Source organism: Anguilla rostrata, chromosome 6 (genome assembly GCF_018555375.3).
Source record: "Anguilla rostrata isolate EN2019 chromosome 6, ASM1855537v3, whole genome shotgun sequence".
Lineage (NCBI taxonomy): Eukaryota > Metazoa > Chordata > Actinopteri > Anguilliformes > Anguillidae > Anguilla > Anguilla rostrata.
Window position 1 is genome coordinate 9,667,373 of NC_057938.1, and position 14,557 is coordinate 9,681,929.

At 47.4% G+C, this 14,557-nt stretch overlaps 1 protein-coding gene across 1 annotated transcript in view; it reads left to right on the forward strand.

Annotated features, from left to right (window-relative positions):
• The window catches only part of epha4a (eph receptor A4a), a 42,235-nt gene that overhangs the window by 2,902 nt on the left and 24,776 nt on the right, over positions 1 to 14,557 (forward strand). The window contains exon 3 of the mRNA XM_064338234.1: positions 399 to 1,062. Coding sequence (XP_064194304.1) covers positions 399 to 1,062 — 664 coding nt within the window. The remainder of the gene's footprint in view (positions 1 to 398; positions 1,063 to 14,557) is intronic.

Genomic DNA, 14,557 nt, shown 5'->3' on the forward strand with positions numbered 1-14,557 from the left:
TTGGGGTGGTCGGACTAGGATGAACTTTGAATCTGAAAACACTCTAAAAACAAGTAGCCTAATGATTGCGTCTTCAAGTTATCGCTTCGATGTCTTTGTTGGAAACGTTTGCTTGATTAAGTGGCAAATCGGGTTGCTCTCCGTAAAAGACGTACGGGAAGTGAAACTACAAAAAAACAAAATGAAATCCACAATTGAAGAATAAACATGGTACACCTACGCATGTATCCGTGCGATTTCAAAGATAATTTACTTCATTCAAATGTGTATATTTTTTTCAAAGATAGTATAATGTGTACTCTACCTAAGACAATCAACATTTTGCTGTAATTGAGATTTAAGGTGGTAATAATAATAATAATAATGTTCTTGCCTGTGTGGGTGTGTGTCTCCGGCAGTGGGAGGAGGTCAGTATCATGGATGAGAAGAACACGCCCATCCGCACTTACCAGGTGTGCAACGTGATGGAGCCCAGCCAGAACAACTGGCTCCGGACTGACTGGATCGCCCGCGGCGGGGCGCAGCGGGTCTACATCGAGATCAAGTTCACCCTGCGGGACTGCAACAGCCTGCCCGGCGTGATGGGCACCTGCAAGGAGACCTTCAACCTCTACTACTACGAGTCCAACACCGACAAGGAGCGCTACATCCGCGAGAGCCAGTTCGCCAAGATAGACACGGTGGCCGCCGACGAGAGCTTCACCCAGGTGGACATCGGCGACCGCATCATGAAGCTGAACACGGAGGTGCGGGACGTGGGGGCTCTGACGCGGAAGGGCTTCTACCTGGCCTTCCAGGACGTGGGCGCCTGCATCGCCCTGGTGTCCGTCCGGGTGTTTTACAAGAAGTGCCCCCTGACCGTGCGCAACCTGGCCCAGTTCCCCGACACCGTCACCGGGGCCGACACCTCCTCCCTGGTGGAGGTGCGGGGCTCCTGCGTCGACAACTCTGAGGAGCGGGACGTGCCCAAGATGTACTGCGGGGCGGACGGCGAGTGGCTGGTGCCCATTGGGAACTGCCTCTGTAGCCCCGGGTTCGAGGTGCGCAGCGGGGCTTGCCAAGGTAAGGCTGTAAACACCATATATAATGTACTGGCTTATTCATGTGTTGCTTTGCTTTGAACGACATACACATCAGTGTGAGTAACTATATAGTGGGGAAAGTTATCCTCCACTTGGGGATGGGTTACAAGCCAGTAACATCACATGATGTTGAATCAGTCTAAGGAAGTGTTGTACTGCTAAGAACAAGCATAACCTGACACCATGACCCCTATATATTTAATTAAGAATATTTTGGATATTCTTCATTGGTCTGGTGTATCTGCAGAGCTCTTCAGTTCAGTACTGGGAGTGCAAGTGTTCAAGTGTGGCCCTTTATTATGGCTGCACTAGTGGTGTTCTGAAGTGGCTTGAAATAGTCTTGAGAGCTGAAATGTGGTAGAGATGCCTCTAGTGAGAATGATATTAGTTCTGTTTTTATTTTTTATTTTTTTGATTGATGTTTTTTGCAAGTTGAAATGGAGAAATTCCTACATTCAGTAACAGGCTATTAACATAGATTGATGCTTACTGAAAGGGTCGTGGGGGGAAAAAGCTCCAGAGGCACTGCTGTTTGCAAAACGGAATGGATCTGATTATCGGCCACTGTGATTTGAAACTTTCTCCCAGGGAGGTTTGCTGATGAAAACCGTCATAACCACTGATTATTCATTCTGAACAGCAGCCTTGCATTGCCACTCTTTATTGTTAATGAGTAGAATCCACTTCAATTCGTTCTTGTGTGGCCACTTTTCTCTTTTCAGCCGGGTGAGTAATTGGTACTGAAATGGGTAAACACTAAAAATACAAAAAGAGAGGGTCGAAGCTGAGGAACGGAGAGACAGATGGGAGCTGGTGCTCGAGTGTAGTGTCCTTTCCTGAGTCCATGGTGTCCGTTGCCTCAGACCATTGGTGTTTTGCGACCCTTAGCATTCAGCACCGGTGGGGCAAGACGCAGTCACGAGGTCATGAGTGTCCTGTAGGTACTTTTACGGCTTAATGTGCGCTTCCCCCTCAAAAGAGCCAGTGGGACGGCCCTGGAGGGCATGAATGCGTGAGGAAGATGAGCAGGAGTAGAGGCCAGACCACACCGCTTGATTTTATTTATGTGGGAGTGCTAGCTCAGGGGGCTAACAGCATGATGAACGCCACTAGTGATTTAGGGTCCGTGGTTGCGGTGGGTGGAGGTGGGAGTCTTGGCGGTGGCGTGGGGTGGTCGGAGCTGACGAGGGTCGATTTGGGGTGGGATTCCCAGGAATGCCGCCCTCTTTCTCTGTCCAGGGGCAGGAAGGACCAGGTTCTGTGCTGCTCTGTTGGTGCTCAATAAGAGGCCATAACTCACTGTGCGCTGCGAGCCTCTTTTCACATGGAGATTTAACACAACTTGCTTTAATTGCCCATTTCACTTTTCCTTCTCAAAAGGTCACCGTGAAGCATGGGAATTTTTCTTTGGCAGTTTATTGCATTGGTTTGTGTGCTAATACGAGCTGTGTAATTATTAAATTGGACTGGCCAGTCAATTTAAATCAATACATCATAGATAATTTGTATTGGATTCAGAGTCAGGATTTATATCACTATATAGATATTATGGTCGTATATTCTGTTATAGGCAATGTTGTGCAGTGTAACTGGTATATCTGGATCTGTAATGTAAAATAATAGATGTCCGTAGTTTATAGGGGTTTGTGATGTAACAGCTGTAAGTAGTGTCAGTTTGTGGATTTATGATGCGGAGGGTGTATATTGATCTCTGGTATAGCCTGCGTCAGCAGTGTAGGCGTATGTGGGTCTGTGTGATATAACTCATGCCAGTAGTGTTGGTGTATGTGGATCTGTTATGAAATGAGTATCAGCAGAGTCAGTATACGTGGGTGTGTAATGTAATGGGTGTCTGTTTATGACAGTGTATATACTCTGATTCTCATGCGGTCTCCGGGCCAGATCGGCCCATCGGCCAGTCCCAGAGGAGGTTGTGTTAGGCAGCCCCTTCCTCTGTTGGGAGAGGTTAAAAGGTTGTTTGCGCTCCCAGCCTTGAAACGCAGTGATGATCTATTTAATATTTCCTAAAGCTGACAGCTGGAGAAGCTCGAGGCATTGTGCGTGTGTGTGTGTGTGTGTGTGTGTGTGCGTGTTGGGGGTGCAAAGAGAGAGGTTTACCTTCTATGTGGAGATACTGGAGTGGGGGGTGGTGTAGGAGGCTCTTTGGGGTGTTCCGGGGCCCTGAGAGGCGCCCAATACCCCCATTGTGCAGACGACGGGGGCGGGGGTGAGGGGACGGGGGCAGGGGCAGGAGGGGGGCACACGATGGGACAAACACTACAGGAGGTCAGAGGTTTAACGTCTCGTCAGCATCCTCCTCGCTCGTCAGACGGGGGGGGGTCAGGGCCATTCGAGATGAAGACGTCAAAAGTGACAGCTGGGGCTCTTCCAGGGCAGCAAGGACACAGAGGAGAGGAGAAGGGCGAGACTTTCAAAAGTAAAGTTCTTTATCTAACAGCTGTCAATGAGAGCATAAATAAACAGGAAAGGCATAAGCGTTCTGTCATAAACAGAAAAGAAACCCACAAAAAAAGCCTTAAACAAAGGAAAACCGCAGAGTCAAATATAAAAGGCATGTCAAAGCAAAATCCCCTTCCTCATTAACATCACACATTGCCCATTTGTGTTTAAAGTCTTCCAAGTTGTTATTCAGGCATGTTCAAGTTTCAAGAGAGGAAGAGGGAGACAGAAAGGGGTGGAGGAGGGGCAGAATCGGGGAGAGAAAGACGGAGAAGAAAAGAGATTGAGAGGTGCCTTTTTTTTTTTTTTTTCAATCTGGAGCCGGTGGTGCCGATTCCTGGCTGGTTCTCGTCTGCCGGAGTGTGGTGCTGGTGATGCTCAGATATGTATTGCCTCAGTCGATACCGCTGTGTCACTATGAATGCCAATGAGATGCAGGCACCTGGGTGCTGTCAGTCTGGTGCTGATGGCAGGTTCTCTTATCCACTCAAGCCAGGTTATAACCAAGGCCAAGGCCAGAGAGCCTTTCCCTGCTTCACTAACAATTATATACACACAGACACACACACACAGGCACACACAACAGAGAACAAAACAGAGCAATTGTGTTCAAAAGCTCGCTCCAGAGAATGTGGAAGTGATTATATGGGAAAATATGTGTTTGATCCAGGAAAACCGTTAAATCCCGATGGCGCTGGAAAGGGTAGTAGCTGAGCAGGTCCCTGGCACTGGCTGTTACGGAACTCTGCTTTCCATCACTGTCCTGCCTCACCGAGTGGGGGAAAATAACCATTTAGGCCACACTGATTATGCCACAGGAATATACCTGCTTATTTTGAGCAGGTGGGTTCCTGGTCATTTTGGGCGGGTGGCTATAGGGTAATTTTTAGCGAGTGTATATCTGGTCATTAGCTAGCAGTAGGAGTGTACGGTGCCATTTTGAGCTGGTGTGTATCCGCTCATTTTGAGCAGGTGTGTATGGCCTCTTGCTTCGCTATGAGTGTCGTCTTCCTGTCCTTCCGTCGTGCGAAACAATGACTGCTTCTTCCATCGGTGGCAGCCAAAGCATGAATATTCAAGGCCCTCCCCTATGCTTTAACGTGATGGGAAGCAGACATGTTAATTCCTGTCAGGTTCCTCTCTGCTTCGGCTTAAGACCACCCCCACTTTTCCTGTCAGCGTTTAAGAGATGCTGTCAGTGAAAAGAGCTGTCAAAGCAAGGGAGAGAGACAAAAAAAAATTAGGAAAAATTCAAATTCGCTGCTCAGCCATTTTAAATGCGAGACAATTCACTCATGAAAATGATGCAGAATTAGCCTGGAGTTTTCTGCATGATATGAGCCCACACGTGTCTGTCTTGTCGGAGAGAACAGACATAGGTGTTGTTTTAGCGTGGGCGGTGCAAAATTATGAAGCAATGGACACTTTTTCACCATGGCACTTAGAAGGTGCTCCTTCAGCACTTCACCTGTCTTCTGAAGGACTTAAAACCCTCCACTTTTCTTATCACCCTTTGAACAGATGAGAGAAACGGAGGGAGAGAGACGGAGGGAGAGAGACGGAGGGAGAGAGACGGAGGGAGAGAGACGGAGGGAGAGAGACGGAGGGAGAGAGACAGGAGAGAGACAGGAGAGAGACAGAGGCAGAGAGACAGAGGGAGAAAGTCGGGGAGAGAGAGAGAGAGACAGAGGCAGAATGACTGAGGGAGAGAGACCGAGAGAGAGTGAGAGTCAGAGGCAGAGAGACAGAGGGAGAAAGTCGGGGAGAGAGAGAGAGAGACCGAGGCAGAGTGACGGGAGAGAGAGACAGAGGGACAGAGAGAGATTGTCCTTTGGTGGCTAGCGCACAGTCCTGATTTGCATAGTTTGTCTGAAATGCGAGTGCACAGTGCCCATATCCCTCCGGCACAATAAACACAGCTTCCTTCTGTAGCTGCGGGCTGCCTCCCCCCTGCCACCCTCCACCCTCCTCTTTCTGTTCTCACATTTGTAAGACATGAAACGAATGATGGGGACGCCATGTCCATTGCATCCGCTGAATGTTACAGCAGATGCTCTTATCCATAGCAACTGAAACAAAAAAAATATTTGTGCAGTGTCCATTTTTTACTCCGGGATATAAACTGAAGCAATTCAGGTTATGTACCTTACTGGAGGATGCAATGGCAGTGCCCTGCCTGGAATAAAACCTGTGGCCTTTGGTTTACCACTCGTTCCCAGCTTTTCCCCATCTACACATTATACAAGTCAAGTATTTTGTTTGCATTTGAATACTTTGAATTTGCGTGGCTGTGTGCGTGACTGTATGTGTGTATGTTTTTTTTTGTTGTATGCCTGTACGCATACAAGCAAATGCGTGTGTGTGCATATGGGGTTTATGTGCCTGTGTGTGTAGGTGTTCGCATCGGTGTGTGAGCGTTTGTGCACCCATGTGTGTGTAGGTGTTGGCGTCGGCGTGTGTTTGTTTATGTGCCTGTATGTAGGTGTCAGTATCGGTATGTGTGTCTTTCTCCTCAACCCCACCCTGCCCACCAGGCACCTCCTGTGGTTTAGAGCATCCCTCACAGCTCCTGGCCCATCAGATGTGTGAGTGATTAATGGGGTGGGGTGGGGTGGGGGGGGGGAGCAGAGCCTAGCCAGCTGTGGGGCTTTAGCCAGCAGGAAGGGGGAGGGGGGGGAGCAGCCATCATTTCAGGTGTTATCAGAATGCTCTGACGGCTAGCCTCTCTGTGAGCAGTGCTCGTCTACAGACCAGTGTTTACATAGGACTGGATGCCCTTGACACACTATCAGTATGCTGTCCGCAAGCACGCAGTTCCATGCGGTAGACACGCTTTGCTTTTAACTGTCTTGGCTCAACGGTTTGGTTCCACATTCTGCATAGTACTGTTTTCTCCTATTGTCTGTGACTGCCACCAATACACACCCACACGCACACACTCACACCCACGCATTAGTTTACACACACAGCTGTTGGCACCTTGGCTACAAAGTTTTCCAGCGTAGTGACTAAGAACGATCCGCCAGTCACACCTCCACACCCACACTGCTGGTTAACGTTTGCCCACCCCCTACCCCCCTCAACTCATGCTTGTATTTGGGCTTTTGTCTGGCTTCGTCCCAGAGGGGTCACCAGGTTACCCCACAGGGGGTAAGTGAAGGCAGGGGTGGGGGTGTTCGAATGTTCTTACAAGCTTTCAAACTCTCTTTGTCTCTCTTTGAGGCTGTGTTATACTTGGCCATTGGCACCATTACAGATAAGTAACCTGCCAGCATGCCTGACAAGGGACTTTCCAAAACTGAACCAAAATTTGCAACGGCAGCTATAACAGAAGAGTTGAGATTTGGGAGGTGGGGGGCTTTGAGGGGGAGAGTCCATTTGAGCCACAGTTGTTAATTAACAGTCTACAGTAAAACCGAACTGTCAGTGGAAGTGTGTTAAAATCAGATTGTGGGTTTTCTGTCTGTGACGATCATTAATAACTGTCAACTAGCTGGAAAGGCTATGGTGCTGATTCAACAGAGTATTTATGTAACATTACATTTTGGCATTTAGCAGATGCCATTATCCACTGCGACTTGCATTTTTTTAAACATACAATCCATTTATACAGCTGGTTGTTTTACTGAAGCAATTCTGTTTAAGCACTTTGCTTGAGGGTACAATGGCAGTACCCCAGCTGGGAATCAGATCAGTAGCCTTCGAGTTATAAGCCCAGTTCCCTAGCCGTTATACTGTTCTGCCACCACTATACTCCCCAATATACCACTGAACTGCACATTACCACTGGCATGTCTCCCAGGCCAGAAACAAGGGCCTTTCCACTGGCCAACCAACACGTATAGTTAAACACTGGGCGTGTGCAAACGGCCATTAGCATTCATTTTTGACGCAGATCCCTTTTGTTGCAGGGTTTTTTTTAAAGTTTTTTTGCTCTATTTACTGATATTGACTGATGTAGCTGAATTTTTACTGAGACGTTATACGTTTAAGAAGCTCACTCAGAGTGGTCATGAACAGGGAGGGGCTTCCCCAGTCTCGGCCAAGCGAGAGTCCGATGCCCGGCGCCTCGTTCTCTTGCACCGCTCGGCCAGATCAAACATCACACCGCATTTTGCTTAAGAATAAACGCTGGGGTCCTCGGTACAGTAGTAGGGTGTTTGTGGATTTTTAGGGAAGAAGAAAAAAGAGAGCGTTTTCTCAGGCGCGCTCAGGGTTCTGGGTTTAATCATGCCAGTTACCATGACGATGACGTAGCCCTCGGTGTTAAATGCGTTCTGTCGTGCTGTTATGGTTTAAGAAACCGCATACCACGAGATAGCTTTTCTGTTTGCCTGGTCTACCTCACAGGGGGTCGTCCCGCCCGTCCTCAGCATGGCAGTGCTTCAGATATCCTTACAGCAGGGTTCGCATGCTTTTCCTTTTCCTTTGAATCCCTGCCTGGGCATCAATCTTCGAGTCCTGCGTTTCTTTTACACTGCCAGCTCTTTCCCTAAAACATGTGTAATCCATGGAAGGATCACACTGTTTTAGAAGTGTGACTGAGTAAATATTCACCCCCCCCCCATTCTGCCAAAAGTCATCTTACTCCAGTTTCAATAGCTAGTCCTGCACGTTCACGCACATCAAAACGTTTTGTTTGTTGGCTTTCAGCTGTAGCTTATTGGCTTATGCTTATTTTTTCTATCACATCCATTTAGCCGTGGATCTTATGGTGAGGGCACATTACACAGTGGACATGTTAAGCCGTGCACAGACCTGTGTGAGCTGAACTCTCCTTCCCCCAGGCAGAGAGGGTTGTGGGTACGTTTCTGTTTCCCAGTGGGTTGCCAGTTTTGCCCTTGAACAGGGCGCTCAACCTGAAGCACTTCAGTGACTATCCAGCTGTGCGGGTGGATAACATTTAAAATGTGAACTGTGTAATTAGTCATCCTGGACAAGGGCATCTGCTGAGAAAATATGTCTTGTCGCAGGTTTCCCCCCCCCCCCCCACCCTCCGCACCCCTCCGTACCAGCCTTTAGTTCATGTTGTGTCTGTGTGGTGTCTTCACTGGATGGCGTTGTGTGGGGAGGGTGCTATTTAGTAAACCGGCGCTCCCCCCATCCCCCCTCCACCTTGAATAGCAGCCTGTCTTTGAAGTCCTGGCTGGGAAAAGAGGATGGGGAAGGCAGTCTCATTGAGCATATTAGCATGTCAAAAGCCCCCTGAATCAGCCCTCACCCCCCCCACTCCCCTGCCTGGGTGACTCTCTCTCCCAGTGCTTTTTTCGAAGAGGAAGGAGGGGGGATACAGGCAGGCCCTGACAGCTGATGGTTGTGTGTGTGTGTGTGTGTGTGTTAAGGTGGGGGTGGGGGTGGGGGGGCTGTTTTCAGGGGTCAGGGGGGCACATTTGGGAAGGAGAGGAAAGAGTGTGGTGAAAGAGGGAAGGGGGCACAGTCGTCAGATGGCTTACTGAGTAGATTGTTTGGGGGAGAAGGAATCATTCATGATTCGGTAGGCAGCAGACAGAGAGAGAGAGAGAGAGCAGCGATGGAGGCTCATGCAGTTTTTTTTGTCTGCTAACGCTAGTTTGCAGTGTGACAGCATTTTTCCCCTCTACTTTTTGTTGCCCTTCAGGCTCCGGGGAACAATTTATCATTGATCTTTATCTGTTTAATGGGCACTGCCAAACTGTTCGTCGAAATCCTGACTTCTTCACGTGTGGCAAGAAATAACCCAAATACATCACACACATGATCTACAATCCTTTATTTTCCTCCCACTGACAATTACCCACAAACACCTTGACAGGGGTTCTGCTTCATCCTTTTCTCCTGTTTGATCTAAAGCTGACTAAATCCCATTGGGTTCATCCTCTCAGTTAATAACCCCCCCCCCCCCCCCACCACCACCACCCCGCCCTCCCCAGGTCTCAGGAATCTCTGGCTGAACTAGTAATCATCACATCAGTGCTGCCAGATTCACCACAAAGAGGCCGAAGAATAGAAACGTAATCTGACAGGCTACTGTTGCATCTCAAATGCAGGAGAAGTTGAGTAAGAGAAGATTTTAATCGGGGAGCTTGGTACACTGACGGGCTGTGTACTCCCTAATCTTCCGCTCTGCAAGTATGATCCACACTTGATTGTGTTTCAGTCGGGCTGCCAAGGTTTGGGAGGTAAAAGTAAGGAACGGAAGATCTGGGGCGCACACTTTTTCATTTCTGCGTTTTTGGAGTGGCCGCCTCCATTTTGCCCCTGGGGGGATTATTTGCAAGGGCAGATAAAATGGAATTGCTTGAAAAGTGAGGCGGGGGCAACTAAAAGACAAGGGCTTCTTTAAAGCACACTGTTATGTGGTAGGTCTGAACTCCCGAAAGGAAAAAATCCGCCTTGCATCGACCTGTTTGGTTAAACAATTTTTACTGGTCTTCCAGTGTACACGCCCGGTTATCTGTTACATCTTTGTATATATTGCTTTTGTGTTGTCAGCACTGTTCTGGATGTGTACTCAACTGGTCCCCTGGCTACAGTTGTGCTAGTGGGGTTGATAATCCTTATCCTAAAAGGACGTGCAAATTTTGTCGTTCTTAAGTCCCTCTGGATAAGAGTATCTATTGAGTGAATGTAATTTAATGTAATGGAGTTGTCAAAGGGAATTTTCTGTTTAGGAAAATCCACTGAAATATATTTTTATATTGGAATGTTTTTCTCTCTTTGTCCCTTTATGGGGGCGGTCTTAAATTTGCATGCCCTAAAATGCTTTGGCAGCACAGGATTACTGCTGTCACACCAGCATTTGAGGGCTTAATTTGTTCAATGTAGTAGTTCGGCAAGGGTTCTATTTTTACATCTCTGCCTAGCCTCAACCCCCTCCCAGTTTCAATGCGGGCTGTCTGCAGATTTCGGATTTGAGTGGAGTTTGGCTCATTAGCCCTCGGATCTGTCCGTCAGCACGCGTACTTGCATCCGTGTTCAACGCAAGACAATACATTAGCCGCGTAACCCCGGCTGACCCCATCGCCATTAACACAGATATCGCCTTGCACCCACAGCAGCCCGGTTCAAGGAGGCAGGGTTCTGAGGTTAATGACGGTGGGCCCACAAAGGCAGCTGGAATCCATCACACCCATTGTCAGATGTCTCAGACTGTAGCTGACAGTTCAGGAATTTGGCGTGAGCGCGAAAACATGTCAAAGAACACACACGCGCACGCTCCGTGTGTATCTTTGCATGTGTGCGTGTCCGGGGTTTGTTATTGTTTGCGTGTCTGCGTGCGTTTCTGTCCGTGTGAGCGTGCATATTTTGTGTGAATCGTGTGCCAGTGCAAACAGGGCATGCGGGGAGTAATGTGGAGAAAACTGGACAAAGAAAGAAGGAAATCAAGCAAAATGTTGCTTTTGGAGGAGTGGGTGCTCCATCAAAGATTATCTGTCATTTCACAAAGATCCTTCTCTGTCCGCTTTTAATAATGAGTGTAAATTGAGCAGGGCCCCAAGCCTTGCTGGATTATAACCCATTTCAGTGTTTCCTTGAGTGATAGTATTATTAAACCACAGTTCACTGACGTGATGTTTAAACCCCTCTTTGGAAACGGATCAGGTAATGTGGTATCAATGAAAACCACCGGAAGAAAATAGATACAGATACGCATGATATGTTTTGCAAGGCAATCAGTCTGTTTTTACACTGATTAAATTGTAAGCCTCCAGTGGGATAGCAAACAAGGCAAAATATAAATATCCTCCAAATAACAAATCCCCTCTGAGGAGTAAGTGGAAAGAGGCTTTAGAACTGAAACTTGGTTATAGTTTCCTTTGAAGCGAGAGGTAAACGGCTTTCCCCTAACATCCTCCTTGTTTTTCTCCACCCTCCCCCATGACTAAGGCAAAGTTTTGGTGTTGTTTTAAGTGAACAAAGGCTGTCCATTTGGTATAGCACCCAGCCCAGAATAGAAAAAAATAGTAAGATTGCACACCCAAAAGAAGGTGCTCATTAACAGTCCATTAGGTAAGATTTTTAAATAAATAAATAAATAAATAAATAAATAAACGTACAGTTTACATATATATATATATATATATATAGAATTTTAAAATAATAATATTTATTTTAAATGACGTGCAGTTTACAATAGAAGCCTTGGATTATGGCAAATAAACTATTAAAACCAAGTTTAGTTTTGCTACTTTTAGAGGTGAAATCCTTGAGCTTCTCCACTTCAAGTGTGTCATCTGTTCAGGATGTGTGGCAGGAATAGCTGTCTGGGGGGGGGGGCAGTAATCCCACTGCAGCCCCCCTCCCCTCTCCAGAAACTAAATAAGATGAATTGTTTCCTTGGTTCCTCTTGGTTATTTTCCCAGTGGTTCAGTGTCTTTCAGGTAACGCTACGATCCCACAATGCATCAGTGCTCTCTGGGTGCTTTCCCTGTCCTGCATTTCGTAGCTTTTCCCCACTGTAAAGACAAACAGGAAAAGCTCCATACGCCCTTCATTGCGATGTGTAAACAACTGCACGGCCACAAAGTTTACGTGCCCCTTCCTCTCCCCCCCCCCCCCCAAAGCACACACATGTACATCCATTTAATTGCATCCCTTTCACAACTAACAATATCAACTCAGGAAAATGGGCACCTGCCCACCCTCGTGACCCCGTTGCGTGACCTGCCCAGTGGCAGTCTCTGGAGCTTTCAAAGGAAATTTAGAAAGACAATGGGCTGCTTTTCTGGGTTTGTTCACCTCCAAATCCCCGCTGTTGTCCTGACTGGCTGCCAGATTTCTAGCACTTTGTAACCTGCGGAGCTCTCAGTGTGATCCTTCTGGAATCCCCCCTCCAGCTGTTTGTGGAGGTGGGGTTCGCGTCACGTGACGCGGGCCGGATTGATTGATGCTGAGGTGTAATCCTCCATGTGGCCCTGTAGCACAGAGGGTCCCCACGGTGTCAGGAGAGCTCATAATTGATTTTATTTGACGGCCCCCCCCACATCCGAGCGAGTTTACTGTTTTCTGTTCCCAGCAGACACGCTCCCGCTGTTATATTTATCTAACTAATTTGGAAACATATTCTTGTGGGTTAGCAGCATTGAACATAAAACCGCAATAATAAACAGTAATTGAGGGTCTGGGCATTTTCATTTGGTTGCTATAGTAGAAACGACCATACAGACTTCTGCTGACGTCATCTGACTTTGTGGTAACTGAAAAAAAAAAAAAGAGGAAATCATATCAACTATAACTGGGGAACGGGGAATAAGATTGTTTTATTTATTTTGAATAAAGAGCCTGGTGTTTAACAGGGACTAATATGTTTGCTTGTCTAGCAGGCCTATATTTTTTGTCACATTTTTTTGTTGCTTAGCTTGCGTATGAAGTGGATTATGTCTTCCTAACCACGTGGGGAACAGGCTTTTTTTTGTCAGTGTGAGGATTTTTGAGAATCCCCATGGTCCTCAACAATCCCATGAAAAGTTCTCTGTGCACATAATAGAGTGCACAACGGAGAGGGCGAGGAGGGAAAAGGATGACAAAGAGAAGAGTAAAAGCAGCACAGAGTAGCTGAGGAGAAGGAAGGGCAGATGAAATGGTGCAGACGTGTTGTTTGAGACAGTCCAAAAGGGAACGGCAAGTCAGCCCCTTTGATCCGGGGAAGTAGGATCCTGACACCTGATGTGCTTTGAGTGAGAGGGATGGAAAAAGGGAGAGGCTGAGGGAAGCTGAGGGAGGCTGAGGGAGGCAGAGCGAGGCAGAGAAACAGAGGGAGGCAGAGGGAGGCAGAGGGAGGCAGCGAGAGGCACAGAAACGGAGAGGCAGAGAGAGGCACAGAAACAGAGAGAAGCAGAGGGAGAGATTGTCCCTTGGTTAGCGCAGGGATTGAGACAGTGAGTGTGTGCACGTGAAGGTCAGCTGTCACACGCTGTCTCTTAGGCTATGGTAGGCTGGCTCATCTTCTAATCTGGCCATATTAGAATTGGGGTTTCATGCCTTTTGGGAGGACATGAAATTGTGGAAGTTACTGGAAAACAGAACATACACCTCTGCCTTGGGAACCAATGGTATTTTACACTTTGGCTTTTCAATTGCTAGGCAATGGTCACTTTGTTTTCTGTTTTTTTTTTATTTATTTTTTTTAGATGTTCTTCCAAGTTAAATATCTATTCATGACCATTTGGTATTGAAGTCTGTTTGCGATTTTATTTAATTTCTCAAATTTTCCTTGTATATTATCATGAAATTTAATATGAACTTCAAATATAATTAGATTACTGTTTTGTTTTGTAAGATAAGATTTTTTCAACATTTCTTTTCTAAATTGTTGCTGATTTGGATCTGGGTTCGTGGCAGTGATCCTGGCCAGTAAGACTGTAAATAAATTGGCCCAGTGTGTCCTTGTCTGAGGAGATCTGGTTACTCCGGAGGGCCTCTTTCCTTCTTTCCCCTTTTTCTCTCTCGGTCCCTCCCTGCCCCAGCCAACACACCGAACCAGACTGTCATTTCCAGAGGCGAATGCAAATGGCGCTTTCTCTGTTTTCTGGAAATAGTCCTTTATATAACCCTGTGTGTTTTATACCTGCATACGTGCTGTTCTCTCGGCACAATGTCTCCCCCCGAGCCTTTGTTCCCCCTATCGCCACCCTTCCCGGTTTTTTCAGACAACACAGAAAATAGGTGTGTGAATGCTTAAACCCATAAATGCTTTCAAAGCCTTTTTAAAAAGAACGCATTGTTCCTGTTTCGGACAGAGATGGGTGTTGGGTTGGGGGGTGGGAGGTGGGGGGGGGGGGGTTTGGGGGGTGTAATGGCCCTGAATAACAGCGCAGAGGCTGGTAATTACTGCTCCCATTATCAAAGGACAAAATAACTCATCGGTTCAGTCCCGTACGAGCCGCAACCAATAAACAAGCATTTGTTCCCCGCTGTGGCCACCGACCTGTGAAGAGCTGTGGAGGTACGGCCCTCCCCTGGGGGGCCTTAGGGGCGGTGGTCTGGGAGCCCGTTACAGTCGTCACCACGGGGACCGGCCATAAGGCTGAGCCAGC